Here is a 14,526-nt window from a genome sequence, read left to right as displayed (position 1 = left end):
CTAGCAAAAGCAAGCAGAAGCTTAAACAGCGACACCCCCATCTCGCAGGCCACAGATGGACCAATTAGAGAAATTAGGACACTCGTCACGCCACTTTTTTCAACGTAGAGGGAATGCGTGCTTATTTATTTTCTAACTTTTTATCAAAGATGTTTCTATAAAATGGCATTAAAAAGGGGTATTCATTCAAGGGTTGTTTTCCGTGGTAAATGTCTCTTTTACGTGTGTTTTAACCCGGGTGTTAATTTAAAGGCAAAAGATGTCCAAAGCCACTCTCCCAGTTCCAATGGGTTTGGACATCTATCGCTCTCGATGGCATCTTGACATCCTGTAAAAAGTTGTGATGGAACACTGTTCATTTTTTTGTAGTTTTGGAACGTGCGTCTCGGTTTTAGTGTACTTTTTGTCACCTCTGTCTTGCCTGCCTGCCTAAAATGCAACCGTCATACGGGCCTCAGTTTCAAGCCAACGCCATTTTTGGATCAAAACCCGCACAAATGCTACACAACAACCTCATTTAGATGACACAAGTTATTTCAGTAATTATGTTATGTCTTTATTTATTAAAGCTAGTTCTATTTTTTGATGTTTTTCCCCTTTTTGAACCCCAGTGCCACATTGTAGAAATCCTGCTGCCAGTTTAAGGTGTTCTTATCAATCACCCCGTTTAAAAAAAGATTTGTTTTTAAATTTTTATCTGCAAAAAAATAAAGGTGATTGCATTTCGTCAGAAGATTTAAAGTTGGTGCAATGTCAAATCAGTATAAAATGTCTGGTTAATTGCATTTTTTTGCAGAAATTTAAGGTGGGTACCATAACAAAGGAAGCAAAAACATTTTTAAATTTTTGTATTAATGAATGTAACTTACAGTCAAGCAAAAAAAAAAAAAGAACTACATGAAGTGATGCATATTCACATTGTGTCCTAAAAGGGTTTTACAGCATTATCTTGTGTTTTGTAAGCGTAAATGTTGACAACAAACAAAACAAGACAGGTAACATAAGATAGAAATCCAAATCTTTACAAACTTTACAACACCCAAAACAAAAAGAAGCTTAGCAAGTAAAATGAAAGAAATTCCAAAAATCGGCAATATACTAAACAAAAAAATAATAATAATAAAGGACCCCAACCCCAGCAGAATAGGAATGACTGCAAATTCACTTTTGGCATGTCGTGCTTTTAAATAAGGGAGAAGAGAATACAATATAGAACATATGAAATATTGAATTGACATAGTCAGTGGGCCCCTAGAACCAGCTGACAAAAACCTGGACTTGAAAAGGAGGACTACTATAGTGGGCTAACTCCAATGTTGATATTCATACAAATGAATAAATCAAGGTCAGATTTATTTATTATTGCACTCAGCATATTTTCCAAAACATGACTTTTATGCTTGTGAGTGCAACTGATTCTTAAATTAAAGAATTTTAAGTGTTTTATTAAAATATATTTCTGAACTTAGACCACTATTATTCTAAACTTAAATTATATATTTTTTAAACTCTTGGATTTAGACCACTATTGCAAGAAAATTTTGTCATCATATAGTCCTCTACAAAATATTACAAATGAAGTTAGCCCACTACTTCTAATTGAAAGTGAAAATATCAACCAAAATTTGAATTTCAAGACAAATAGATTGAAAAGTGTGGGTTATCCAGTCAGATAAATCAAAGAGCCTGTCAAATTCAACCCGGGTACGGGATTGGGGGATTTTTATTTATTTTTTATTTAACATAATGAAGTACACTAAAGAAATAAGTCAATGCAGCATATATCAGGCTTATGAGGTACTTCAAAAATGGATGTATAGCTCTAAATATACTGTATAATATATATATAATCATCTCAACCTTTTGTTATGAATTTTTTTTTCAAAGAAAAGTCATTTTCCCACGGATAGCATAAAAATACCTCGTCAGTTCTTTCATTGCTTTGCGGCTGTCATTTGAGACGGCCTCCAAAAGTGCAAAACACAAATACTGATGGTTCCGTAAGCAAGACGTGGTTAAAAAAAAACAAAAACAAACGGCAGACGCCATTGCAGTTGGATTGTTCGGCGATGAAAAGTGGTGGTAAAGGTAGAAAACGGAATGTTGCTTTTATTGCGGTACTACTAGCTGGCTGCACTTTGTAGATTGAATGACGTACAGTTTGTGGTTGTTGTTTTTTTTTTGCCCAAAATTATTTGTTGCTTTCACATAGTTTTGTAGAGATCATGTTCAATAGGTTGGATTTACACAGCTTTTTTGTTGAAGTTTTGGCTCTTCTGTTAAAAATTGGAGTGTTAATATATGCTATAACAAGAGGGCTTTTATCTTTTTAATAAATATATTTTGGATTATTTAACTTTAGAAAAATATCTTAGTCTGAAGCAAAAAAAAATCATCAACAGATCAATTAATCTAGTTCTTTTTTTGTTTAAAAAAAGTCAAGTATGTGTCAAATGTGTACTAGTGTCACAAAAAAGCTACAAATACATTTCCATTTTAAGTCAAGATACGATTAAACACAATTTGGGAGTACATCTAAAAAGTTCCCAATTAGGTTCACAGTGTAAATCCAGCCTTTAATAAAACATGAGCCCTTCAAATTGACATTTTCAATGCTTTGCTTTTCAACCTAGCAGTGCTTCCACATGATATGAATTTTTATCGGTTAGGACAAAACTACACTTTGAGGTAGGTTATCATTTCCCCCCTTTAGAAGAAGCCACATTGCTTCTTAAAATGCTTTTCAAATACAAATTAAAATAAAAACATGCTTACATGTCTCAACGTTTAAATCCGACCATCGACATGACTCAAAAATTACACTTCCGGGAATTTCGGATAAGTTGTGCCGTTTAAGAATCATATAGGAAATAAAGCTGCAATTTTTTTTATACAATCAAATCTAATAAGAACGATAATATAATAAGAGTGACTCATTTAAAAAAAGAAAAAATCTGCTTTGTGTTTTAGGCTTGGGAGTGAATAGAAGCTTTTTAAAAAAGGAGATTAAAGATTGTAGACGAACTCAAAACTGCTTCTACAAAATAATGTGTCACTTGTGGGGAAAATCACAAAAACAACGTAAAGATGATTTGTGGAAACTTGGAATTGTAGATGAATATTATTACTTTTAAGAGTCAATATCACCCATAAATGTCAAATTTACAAAGCACGAAGGAGTTTGAAATACATTCATTGTTACCCAAAAGTAAGGAACAAGCACAGAGAGGCGCTAGCCGACGACCCAATTTATACGTAGACAATAAAAAAAGAATAAATGCTAGCTTTCTATCCTCCATTTCTTAGCAACTCCATTATTTAACTCATTTTCTGCCATTGACAGCAATAGACATCTGATGCATTTCAAAAATGAGGCGGATAGTTAGCAAATTACAAGTTTGTAGACGCTACAACTCCAAAAAAAATCAGACGTCTATCGCCATCAAAACATTATTAACTGCTGATTTCGTCTACTGCTTTCTTTCTTAATCCGAACGAGCTCTACTGCCCTAAATGCTGCCAAAAAAGCTACAAAAACCCATATTTTGTTTTAGTGCAAAAACAAACATTTGTCAAAAGGTTGAACTTGATATATTTCAAAAAGGTAAAAGCAATTATGTTCTGGTATTCTAAGGTGCTGGTATAGTAGTAGGTCAAGTCAAACACCGAGACAGACAAAAAAATAAAATAAAAGTACTAAGACACATTTCACACTGCCCTTCGACGCTCTCACTGGTCAAAAATATGAAACCAAAGATGTTCATTTTGTTTATAGACGGCGTGACGGGGGCTCTTGATATAAAAGAGGTGACTTTAGCCATATGACGGCAAGATAACCTCAAAAAACAATATAAGCAATCGAGTCTTTAGCGTCATTGGTGCATAGAATTAATCCATAAAAAGGGAAAAGCTGCGCATTGAACGCCTTTTAAAAATTTGGTCGAAAGCCCCTTTCGGAAAACAAAACCCCAAGCCGGTGTTGCATCACGCATATCCAACAAATTCCTACAAAATAAAATCTACGCCATTTAGATCCATGGCAGGGGGCAATTATGCAGAAATGGCCAGCAGTGTGATGTTACCATAACACTTGAACAGGTAACACGAGGTAGAACACAAAGCCATTTCCATACAATTACGCCAGTGTCATAATATGGCCAAACTCCCATACTTACAAACAAAAAAACACGTCCTAACTTATTGGAGCCCATACCAATGCTATGCTATGCTAACAAAAGTGCTTCCAATATGTACAAGCTTTGAGACCAGCACCAATAAGTACAATATTGACATCAACAGGAAATATCAAGTACGTGGTGTTTTCAATGCCCCACAAACACAGTCAGTCGGGTTTCGGGTAGTTTTACGTAGTTAAAAATGGGGAGTAGAAGTCTGAATGAGTTTTCTACGTGGAAAAAAAAATTAAAGAATGGCAGTGTGTGTCCAGTGAGTTAGTTGGTTTACAGTGAAAATTCGGTTTTGTGCTTCTGAATGTTAATCTTATTCGGCTGAGACCAGGCCCAATTGTCAAGCTAGTAAAAATAGAGAAAAGCCACATGATTAAAATGGCTGCCATTGAAATGAGTTAGCTCATTTGAGGGTAACTTGTGAGTTAGCTAAGTTCAAGTTGACTTGAGAATTAGCTAAGTTCAAGTTGACTTGAGAGTTAGCTAATATCAGGTTAACTTGCCAGTTTGCTAATTTTGTATTAGCCTGTTTGCTAGCTCATTTCGCATTAGCCCACTCGCTAGCTCATATCGAGTTCTTTCCTCCCAGTTCAAACGGATTTGACGTCTACCGACATCAATGCCTGTAAAACCTACAAAAAGCGCCTTCTACGCCACAAAAAAAAAAAAAAAAAAAAAAACACCAGACGGCTGTAATACATCCATCTGCTAAATCTCTTGGTTAAAAACAATGCATAGTTCAAAGTAGAGCCTACATCCACTCCATTCAAGACTAGGAACATTCGCAAGATTAATCTTGATACAAAAGAAAATGTCTGTCGAATGACTTGAGACTGTTAACAGTCTTGAAAGGCAAGAGAATAGATTTGCATTGGACTCTTTACACAAAAAGTGTTCGTTTAAATGACATGCGGGCCAGTTTTTTTCTTTCCATTTATATAAACATTGGTTTCGACAGTCTCCGCTGAAGATTTATTCAAAATATAGCTAATTTTCAATATGATAAAAAGACTCTAAAGAGTCATTTGCATAAAAACGACGCTTATTTTTGAAGGAATTTGATCTGGCAAATGCCGCGCTGTATATATAGCACTTTATATTTACACAACCAAAATAGAGTACTGGTTAAAGTGTATTAAGGAAGGAAAAAAACATCTATGTTTCTAAAAACAGGAATAGGCTACATGAATGAAAAACATTCTAGAAAGAGATCAAAAACTTTTTTTCTGCTCCCTGGCTTGATTTGTACATTGAGCATTTTTATAAACATGGCTCAGAGTATATCTAAAAAAGAAAAAAAAAGCAAAGTTTTTATGGGAACCGCTCCCAATTCAGGTTGAGCTAAAAACTGAAAACTACTTTTGATGAAAAAGATCAAGAGCCCTGGAACATTCATAGTGTTACTTTTTTTGAATGGTCCCAGATTTGGCATATTTGTGGACAAAAAACTAAAATCAATATGGATGAAAATATTCAGGTCGTCTCTAAATGGCACTCATTTTCATAGCGCCTTTTGTGGAAGTTGAAGTACTTTGGCCCTGATTAAAGTACCCATTCTGCCAGAGCACTTGGCTGTGATTGGCTGATCGATGTGCGTCCGAGAAAAGAAATAAAAGTGTCTTAAAAGAGGATTAAAAAAAAAAAAAAGTAAAATAGGGAGGTGAGGTGCTTAAAACTCATAAAGCACCCAATTGAATAACAATACTCCTTTCATACAATCTCACAAGATACTCAAATATATAGCAAGAACATACGAGTGGATGCAGTCTCAGGCGAAGTACATTGTGCGCAGGGTGTCCTGGTGGATTTGAACAGCTTTAGCCAAGGCTTGTTGGTCCCGTCCGTTGCTTTGACCTGACGTGTGGCTACCCTCGGCACTGGGAGGAGGAAATTAAAAATATATGTATAAATGATTTGGCTAATACAAGACAAAAATGTTCTCATACCTGTCGTGCTCTTTGTCCACCAAGTGATAGCGAGCGCGGAATGCTACCAAGTGGGCATAGTAGGCCGGCGCCGGGATGGAAACGGAGCGGGTGCAGCGCACGTACGTGTGGCACAGCTGGTAGGTGAGCACCTGCAGCTCGTCGGAGGAGAAGTGATTGTCGTCCCACAGCACGTGGTAGTGGGAGGGTCGGCTGGTACCCTGTCAATCAATTGTCACAACGTTAGATCGTCAACACATTGAAGGCAATTGAATGTCAGTTGATGTCAATGATAGCAGTTGGGCTAATACCTGAATGCCAGCATGACTGCAAAGGTAGAAGTCAAATTCAGATGGGTGAGTGATTTTGGTGTCCACTGTTGTGCCTGCGGGAATATTACCACTTTTCCCAACCTGTACAAAAAACAAGTAAAAATTATTTTCCTCAAGTAGTAAATAAAACAAAAAGACTAAAGCAATGAAAGCTATGAGCTACAAAAATAAAATTAACACTATTTAGTACATCTATACCCTAACCCTAACAGGATTACTGACCCTCTCGTTTCTTTCCGTACAGAACAGCCTGGTGTGGTGTCTTTTCTGGACCACCACAAAAGTGATACCAGGTTGGTAATCCTTCTCCAGTTTAATGCAGGCTTCGCGGATTGCTAGGAGCTCGTGCTGAAGAACCTGAAAGCACAAAACAAAATTATAGTATGGAGCCGCCTAGCCTCATAGCTGTCCATTTTGTCCATCACCTGGTTGAACTGGCCTTCAGAGATGCCGTCCCTATAGTAGATGATTCGGGTGGGCTTGAAGCGGGTGGACTTGTAGAACTGGATAAGCAGCTCTCTCACCATGGTGGCTAAATCTTGGATGATGTCCTGTCGATGCTGCTGGACTCGAACGGTGGCGCAATATCGGCTAGGGTGGGCATCCATGCTACCTACAACCTGTAAAAGACCAATTTTGCGCTCAGATAAAATTTTCACTTCTCCATAAACCACCAAGTCGAGGTTTCTTACAGCCGCAATAGAGGGCTTCTTTCCATCTCCTGCAGGAGGATGAGTAACATCAGCACCAAGAAAGATGACGGGTTGCTGAAACACCAACGGCCTGCAAAAAGTACAAGTGTTATATTCTAACCACTAAAAATAGGAAGCACTAGTGGAAAAAAAAAATTCCCACGTTACCTCGTCATAATACTTACCGTCCCTGAGGAAGCAGGATGTTGTTGACGCCGCCTAGCTTAACATTAATCTTCAGACAGAGGTTGGAAAGGGTCTGCGGTGTGGTCTTCTGCACATTCTTGACCTGCACGCACTGCGTGGCCATGCCGAGGACTGTATCTCCGACGCGCTTGACTTCAGCTACAATACAAATTCATATTAGTAAAAAAATAAAATAAAAGATGAGAAACACGGACCCAGATTTCCTCACCGTAGACTGGCGTCTTCCCCGGTAGGATGACCACGACAAGCTGCAGACCTTGGTACGTATACTTGAGGTGTCTGAACATGGGCTCGACGCTATCCGCGCCCTGGGCGTACTTGCAGAAACAAGGCTGACCCTGAATGGGCATACCCGCGTCTCGGGAGATCTTCCTAAGCTGGTCCGTGAACGCCCTAAAACAGAAAAGAGTGTTTCCTTCTCCCGCAAAATGAAATTTGACGAAAAGTCCATCAATATGACTCACTTGAGCAAAAGTTCCGTGCACTGCCTAGCCGGGGCGAAGCAGGCGATGGCCCAGACTTTGATTTCGATGCCGGTATGGAACTGCTTGTTCCTCATGTCCCAAACTCCTTGGATCGGCGTGGCGATGGCCTTGTTCTGCAAAGGTGGAAAAATAGCAGTGCCGTCACGAGATCCTCCATGAGGCGCCTGAAACATTGACTGTACTTACAACTGCTGATGGACATACCCTGCCTCCATATAGAATGGAGGGTGCCTGCAGGACCCGGCCGTTCACTTCCGTCATCTCGTCCCTCACCATCACTCCGAATTCACGGACGTATGGGTCGGTGTTGAAGTTGGCGCTTCTCATCTGCGCATCAACACAAACATAAGCTAAGTTTGACTTGCCCTTAAATAACAACACAGCTAATTCAGGAATGTTTACATGCTAACTAGCATCACGCTATATTTTATTTATCCGAGGTGTGTAACCTGAAATGTCATTGCTATGTTGCTAATAGCTCATCTAGTAAAAAAAAGTGAAATTTTGTCAACCGCACCGTTAGCGTTAGCATTAGCATTCCCAAAGTGCGGTTTGCGAACTAAAAGGTGACTTGTTGTCATTTAGTGCCACTTCAGACCAACAATTTGGTGAAATTGCAAGTTTCCTAAAGACAATATTTCCTCATTTACATGACAAACACTCACCAATTTACTAATTTCATCCTGACGGTCTGGCGCCGATCTGGCCGTGGCTCGGATCATGGTAGAGGTCTGATTGTCCGTCAGTTTTTTGATACAGCGTTGGCCCGCAACTATGTTACACACCTGAAACCAGATGATACAGTTTTAATGAAATGGACTAAGAATAATGAACTGAAATATGGAGATGCTTGCTTACCTCAAGAGGAAGATAGGTGTGTTTTTGCTCCTGGCCCACCTGTAGACATGGTAGGTGCGGGTAACGTAGCATTAGTTTGTACTTATCTTTAAAGTACTGCGCCACGGTGCATTCAATAGTTTGGCCGTTTTCTTGCTGCAGGGGGAACCTAAGAGATTTAAAAAAAATTATTAATATTTCTAATGCTGTGGTGGGGAGTAAAAAGCAAGATTTTGATTACGTTTGATGGCTGGCTGGTCTTCTAGTCACATTGCATACTCTGTATTTTCTCTTCATCTGACCACAATGTGTGATTTCGACTTTCAGGCCTGCAAGAGTTACACATTTAGAAAAGTTTTTCAGGTACATAAAAAAATAAGGAAAGTGTACCTTTAATTTCTTTGGTGAATTTAACTCTTTGAGAATCTGTTAAGGGCTTCTGTTGTTCTTCAATGCTTTTGAAATCCAAGACCTCGCACATGAACTCAATGACAGGTTGAGCTTTATAGAAGGCGGTGGCCGAAACTGTAAACAAACAAAAAAATAAGGGTTTGATTGTAATTTGATTTAAACATAGAGTTAAAAATAGAAAATTACCATCAATATTGAGCATCATTTTCCAAAGGGAAGGTCTGACAGATTGATGGAATCCAAACCAAACCTCTCTGCCGCCACCCAATGGGTTTGAACAACCCTCAGAAGGAGTGAAGAAAGAGCGACCCACTGGAGTATACCTTGAAAATATATACATATATTTTAAAAAAATCATCACTGACTGCCAATCCATTTGAACTGTGGAAAAAATGGGCCTACCTCATAGAGGGCAAATGTCTCATGACCACATCCAGAGCTTGAATGGTCTCGAATGGGACGCTGGGTAACCGACCCGACAAGGCCTCGTGCAAGGCTTGAAGGCTAACGCAGGAAACCCACTTGATGGACACTTTGAAACTACGGTCCTTTCCTTCTCCTGGAATGGTCACTTCAAGCTCCACCTGCAGATATAACATTAGAATTAGTCATTCTTCCTAGTTTTTTGGCATTCCACCCCCCAAAAAATGCCATACTTTGTCTCTGCCGATTGGCAAAGGCATGGCTGTGTACAGATTCTTCCGGCCGTCATACACTGGTTTTCGATCCCCAAAGATCTGGGTTTTAAAGTGCTGGACCATGTGCTCCACAATTTCACTGAAAAGGAAAAAAACAGATGTAACATAGCACTTGAATTTGGGTATTATGGGCATGATGTTAGCATGAGTTGAAAACACACCGGTTGACCCTCCTGGGACATTTTTCTGGCTTGATGTCAATGTCATAATGGTACACTTCCAGTTTAGGGATTTCCATCTCAAAGAAATTGGCCTGCAGCTTGATTGTCCTGCCCATGGTGCCAAAATCTGGCCTTGAGGGTGGCTTGAACACATACTCTGGCACTGGGGAAGATGGCGGATCTGGAAGAGAAATAAACACGGTCACAAAATATTTTCCTAAGATGATTTTAGGGACCATGATAACTCCCATTTTTGAAACACTAACAGATAAGCATCTTGAGTTACCCACACCCCAAAAACCAAATTCTGACACACCAGAGTAAAAATATAGCACAAAATAGCAAATAATTTAAGGTGGAGGCTGGTAATGCTGACTTTAGGATTCAAATTGTAGCCACACAACTCATACACTCAACCTTAAAGATAAGAGCAACTTACCAGAACTGGCCGACCCAGAAGAACGGGGTCCCTCAAACATTTCCGTAGCTAAAAAAAAAAAAAGGAGAAAACATTAATGATAATTAGTTACTGTAAAAAAGTATGTTTTCTAACCTTGTGCTTGTACATTTGACTGCATCTGTTATCAATATGAACTCAGAAGTGCAAATGCAAGCTGTTAATCTACAGGCACGGGAGCCACCCATTTGTTAAGAGATAGTCATTTAAGTGGAAAAATTAGGTGCAATACATGTCGAGTCAATAGCTTCAACATTGTTTTCACAATAATTGAATAATGGTCTCATAAAGTTTGGAATTTTAAAAAGACCAATTCAAATAAATGTGGCTTTACTCTAGATTTTTTTTGTAAATCTAGTCCCATTAGTTTAACTCTGCACTTTCCATTGACGACAATAGACGTCCAACCCCGAGTGTCTATAATTGGACGCTTATTGCTATCAATATGTATATGGCCCTTTTTAATATCAATTACCCTGTTTTACCAATTATTAAAACACAGTGGTTTGCACTTATCATGAAAACTTTTGAAGAAATAGAAACCGATATTAATTAAGATTAGGGATGAGATACAATGCACAAACATGCCATGCAAGTTAATCTAACACACCCTCATAAAACCTGACACGATAAACCAGAACTGACATGGTTTTTACTTTCGTTTATGGCGCAGCCACGTCAAAGTAGTATTTTGGAAGCGCGCTGTGACAAGTTTCGGGATAACGAGGAAGCCTCGAAGCCGACTTGGCGAACAGCAGCTTGTTGTTGCACGCTAACTTAGCTAAGCTTCCTCTCCAATTACTGCTGCACGAAACCCCGAGCCGATCGTAAATAACCCGTGCGATCCACTTCCATAAATGCAAGCATTCAACTAAAAGCCTCACACGACGCCGATTGAAAATTAGAGGCGAAAAACATGCACTATCGTCCTCGTTTTTGCCGCTTAGCTCGCGTTAGCTCGTTCCACTTACCTCCGGCAGTGGGATACATTTTGTCGACTTTTAGAACCTGTGTCGTTGTCGGAAAAATGCTCCACTTTACGTTGCCAAATTCCAACCGATAGTCATACGTGATGGAGAAGTAGTTTGGTATAAAAAATAGAGGAATCCACGTTCGGAGATCGTTCTATTTGTTAAATATATGGAGTCGATCATCCTCGGCACGGCCCCATCCCCCCAACTCGCAAAATCGTAGCCGAGTGAGACGCTAGCATGGAAAAGACCTCGTTGCGCACGGAGGACTCACTTTGGTTTACTTCCGGCTTCGGTTACGACCTATTTGAGGGACTCAGTTTATTTATTTATTTTATTATGCAAGGCTTTTTTCCCCGACAGTTCTTTGTATTTGTACAGATCACTACTAGACTATTTTGTTAAAGTATCTATTTGATTTAACCTAGGTATAGTTCGTTTTAATTTGAATTACCTTTGGAAAGGGAACTCTCTTGGTAATTCGAAAAGACGGAAGTCATTCACTTTGACGTACATTAGAAACAAAACACATTTTGGTATTTTGTTTTACAACTAAAAATAATTGAATTCAACACATGACTTGGTTGAGATTATTGTAATTAAATATAATTCCAGTTTATAGTGATAGTATATTATGAACCCAAAAAATGGCGCGCGTTCATACGGGAAAGTCTTTCCGGTTCATGGCTGCCTGCAGGTAAGTGGACTTTAGAAAAAGTTACAGTTGTTTAGCCTTTCTATTTACAAAACTAAGATAGTTAGTTATAACACATGAATTCATATTTCATGCTACGTAAGTATTTCTATCTTATCTGTCGAAATGGTGGGATATTTGAAGTCTTTCCCAAACGTAGTCGCTTAAATGCAACAAAAGAGTTAATAACATACAAATACGACTAAATAGACAAACTGAAACACAATTTAGAGTTATATTTTACATTTGCCGATACTTCGAATATCTATTTTTAAAAGCTGCTTATGAGCATCCGGGTTGAAATCAGTAAGTTTAATGTTTTGTTTGAGATCCACTTGTAGTTACACAATGTGTCCACGGATCGTCGCTGTACACCACTCCATGAAAAGTCTTTTCTGCATTGTACCTTTTTATTGGGTCTATTTTGTGTGATGCATTTAATGAACAGGCTATAAAGGTGTTCATGCAACATGAAAAGAGAAAACACACTATTTATGCTTATGATGGTATGATGTATACCTTGGACAATTATATACGTCCAATTATGTGTCTGTTATTGTCATTCTGCCATGAATTTAAATGAAGCTAGGTTCATATGTACTGCAAACCATTCTCTGTTCAAATATACTCTCAAATCTCTTCTTTAAAACCCATAAACAAACTATACATTAACCTTTTTTTCTCTTCTCCTGGTTTCTTATTTTTAAAACTACTATAACCAAATGGGTCAGCCTATTCCCGAAAACATTGCCGATGTATAAAATAAAATACGCGTGTATAAATTGCTTGCACACGACAGTGCGGCCACATTGCCTCGTGGTTGTCCTCCAATAAGGAAGCTTGTATAATGTGTATTGAGTGTAGTTGCGTGCGTGAGTGTGTGTGTGTGTGTTTGCGTCCTGGCCAATGGAACCAGATCCTCCCCGCAGTGCGTAAGAGCGCCTTTCGGATTTAACCAAGTCTTTGCTGCTGGCTTGGCTGCAGTCTTCAGCAGAACCCGACGACCCGAGACGGTTCCCACCATGTCAGTGTAATTTCCACGGCACTTTTTTTGGAGCCTCGGCGCCTCGCATTTTTCTCTCGTTTTCTTTTTTGTTGTTGTTGTTGTTGTTATTGTCGTCGCACGCCTCCAACTTATCCCGAGCGTCCCCCCCTTCCCGAAGAATGACTGGAGTATTCGACCGGAGAATCCCGAGTGTGAAAGCCGCCGATTTTCAGACTTCGTTCCAGCTTTCCACCATGCATCACCCCTCCCAGGAATCTCCGACTTTACCCGAGTCCACGGCCACGGATTCCGGCTACTACAGTCCGGCTGCCGGGGTGTCTCACGGGTACTGTTCGCCTACTTCCACCTCGTACGGAAAAGCGCTCAACGCTTACCAGTACCAGTACCCATCCGTGAACACGTCTGCTGGGAATTTTCCGACCAAATCTTATACAGACTACAGCTCATACACGACGCCGACTTACCATCAATATGCTGGGGCTTATAGCAGAGCTCAACCTAGTCCTCAAGGTAAGAATTTCTACTTAAAATTTGGATTTTTAAGCGATAGCGATTTATTTTGCTTAACAATTATCTTAGATTTCGGGAATTTTAATGTGTATTTTAAGGGCAAAGTACATATTGAACAGTAATATTTATTTTTTCGGGACAGAAAAAGAGATGGCCGAACCAGAGGTGAGGATGGTGAACGGCAAGCCGAAAAAAGTGCGCAAACCTCGGACAATTTATTCCAGTTTCCAGCTGGCCGCCTTACAGAGGCGCTTCCAGAACACGCAGTATTTGGCCTTACCCGAAAGAGCCGAACTAGCTGCCTCGCTGGGTCTCACCCAAACACAGGTGAGATTATATCCAGATATTACATTTTTTCTTTAATATTACACCACCAAAAATGCTTCAAAACCTCCTCATTTCCTCACCATTCTATTATCCATCTATTGTCATTAGGTGAAAATCTGGTTCCAGAACAGGAGATCCAAAATGAAGAAAATCATGAAAAACGGCGAGCTCCCCCCAGAACACAGCCCCAGTTCTAGCGACCCCATGGCCTGCAACTCCCCCCAATCCCCGGCTGTTTGGGACCCCCACGGGCCTTCCAGGCCGCACAGCCTTCAGGCACAAAGCCTCAACACGGCGGCCTCTAACTTTTTGGAAAACACGGCGTCTTGGTACGCATCCCCGGCCGCCCATCTGCAGACCCCCAATTCAATATCACACTCGTTGGCACTTGGAGCGGGGACGTTATACTGAAGAGAGAAAGAGAGGATAAGAAAAAAAACATGTTCATTTAATTTCTTTTCTAAAAAAAAAAAAAACTAAACAAAAATATACAGGAAAAAAACAGCTTCTATGGAACTCGTGTTGACATTTCAGGGGAATATGCAATGTATTTGACTGTCATAGAAGAAATGTGTAAATGTGTGCATGTAATTTATTGCATTTTTGGAAGACTATTAAACGTTTAA

The 14,526-nt window shown here is 39.4% G+C and overlaps 2 protein-coding genes across 3 annotated transcripts; one reads left to right on the top strand and one right to left on the bottom strand.

Annotated features, from left to right (window-relative positions):
* Positions 1-5,380: 5,380 nt before the first annotated feature.
* On the bottom strand, positions 5,381-11,627 carry ago2 (argonaute RISC catalytic component 2). 2 transcript variants are annotated; one of them, XM_077743380.1, is made up of 20 exons: positions 11,364-11,627; positions 10,375-10,422; positions 9,936-10,116; positions 9,733-9,853; positions 9,479-9,660; positions 9,263-9,399; positions 9,056-9,190; positions 8,907-8,994; positions 8,687-8,834; positions 8,494-8,613; positions 8,015-8,155; positions 7,808-7,941; positions 7,552-7,736; positions 7,322-7,481; positions 7,137-7,227; positions 6,870-7,064; positions 6,667-6,801; positions 6,424-6,525; positions 6,134-6,333; positions 5,381-6,064 (listed from the first exon to the last, which is right to left on the bottom strand). In XM_077743380.1, the coding sequence occupies exons 1-20, from the start codon at positions 11,380-11,382 to the stop codon at positions 5,956-5,958; spliced, it is 2,631 nt and encodes an 876-aa protein (XP_077599506.1). In that variant the 5' UTR covers positions 11,383-11,627; the 3' UTR covers positions 5,381-5,955. The 2 variants fall into 2 exon arrangements, with proteins under 2 accessions (XP_077599506.1, XP_077599507.1); XM_077743381.1 differs by having other exon boundaries at positions 8,033-8,155.
* Positions 11,628-12,877: 1,250 nt separating this feature from the next.
* On the top strand, positions 12,878-14,526 carry dlx5a (distal-less homeobox 5a). Its single transcript, XM_077743553.1, has 3 exons — positions 12,878-13,573; positions 13,716-13,900; positions 14,009-14,526. The coding sequence occupies exons 1-3, from the start codon at positions 13,222-13,224 to the stop codon at positions 14,309-14,311; spliced, it is 840 nt and encodes a 279-aa protein (XP_077599679.1). The 5' UTR covers positions 12,878-13,221; the 3' UTR covers positions 14,312-14,526.

This window comes from Stigmatopora nigra, chromosome 21 (genome assembly GCF_051989575.1).
Source record: "Stigmatopora nigra isolate UIUO_SnigA chromosome 21, RoL_Snig_1.1, whole genome shotgun sequence".
NCBI lineage: Eukaryota > Metazoa > Chordata > Actinopteri > Syngnathiformes > Syngnathidae > Stigmatopora > Stigmatopora nigra.
Note: the sequence above shows the minus strand (reverse complement) of the source record. Positions and strands in the feature narration are given on the sequence as shown.

Coding starts and splice junctions, on each gene's coding strand:
- ago2 (XM_077743380.1), bottom strand. Junction 10,117..10,374: donor TTCTGGGTCGGCCAGTTCTG/GTAAGTTGCTCT, acceptor TTTCTCTTCCAG/ATCCGCCATCTTCCCCAGTG. Junction 8,156..8,493: donor AGGATGAAATTAGTAAATTG/GTGAGTGTTTGT, acceptor GTTGATGCGCAG/ATGAGAAGCGCCAACTTCAA.
- dlx5a (XM_077743553.1), top strand. CDS start 13,222: ATGACTGGAGTATTCGACCGGAGAATCCCGAGTGTGAAAGCCGCCGAT. Junction 13,574..13,715: donor AGCTCAACCTAGTCCTCAAG/GTAAGAATTTCT, acceptor TTTTCGGGACAG/AAAAAGAGATGGCCGAACCA. Junction 13,901..14,008: donor TGGGTCTCACCCAAACACAG/GTGAGATTATAT, acceptor TATTGTCATTAG/GTGAAAATCTGGTTCCAGAA.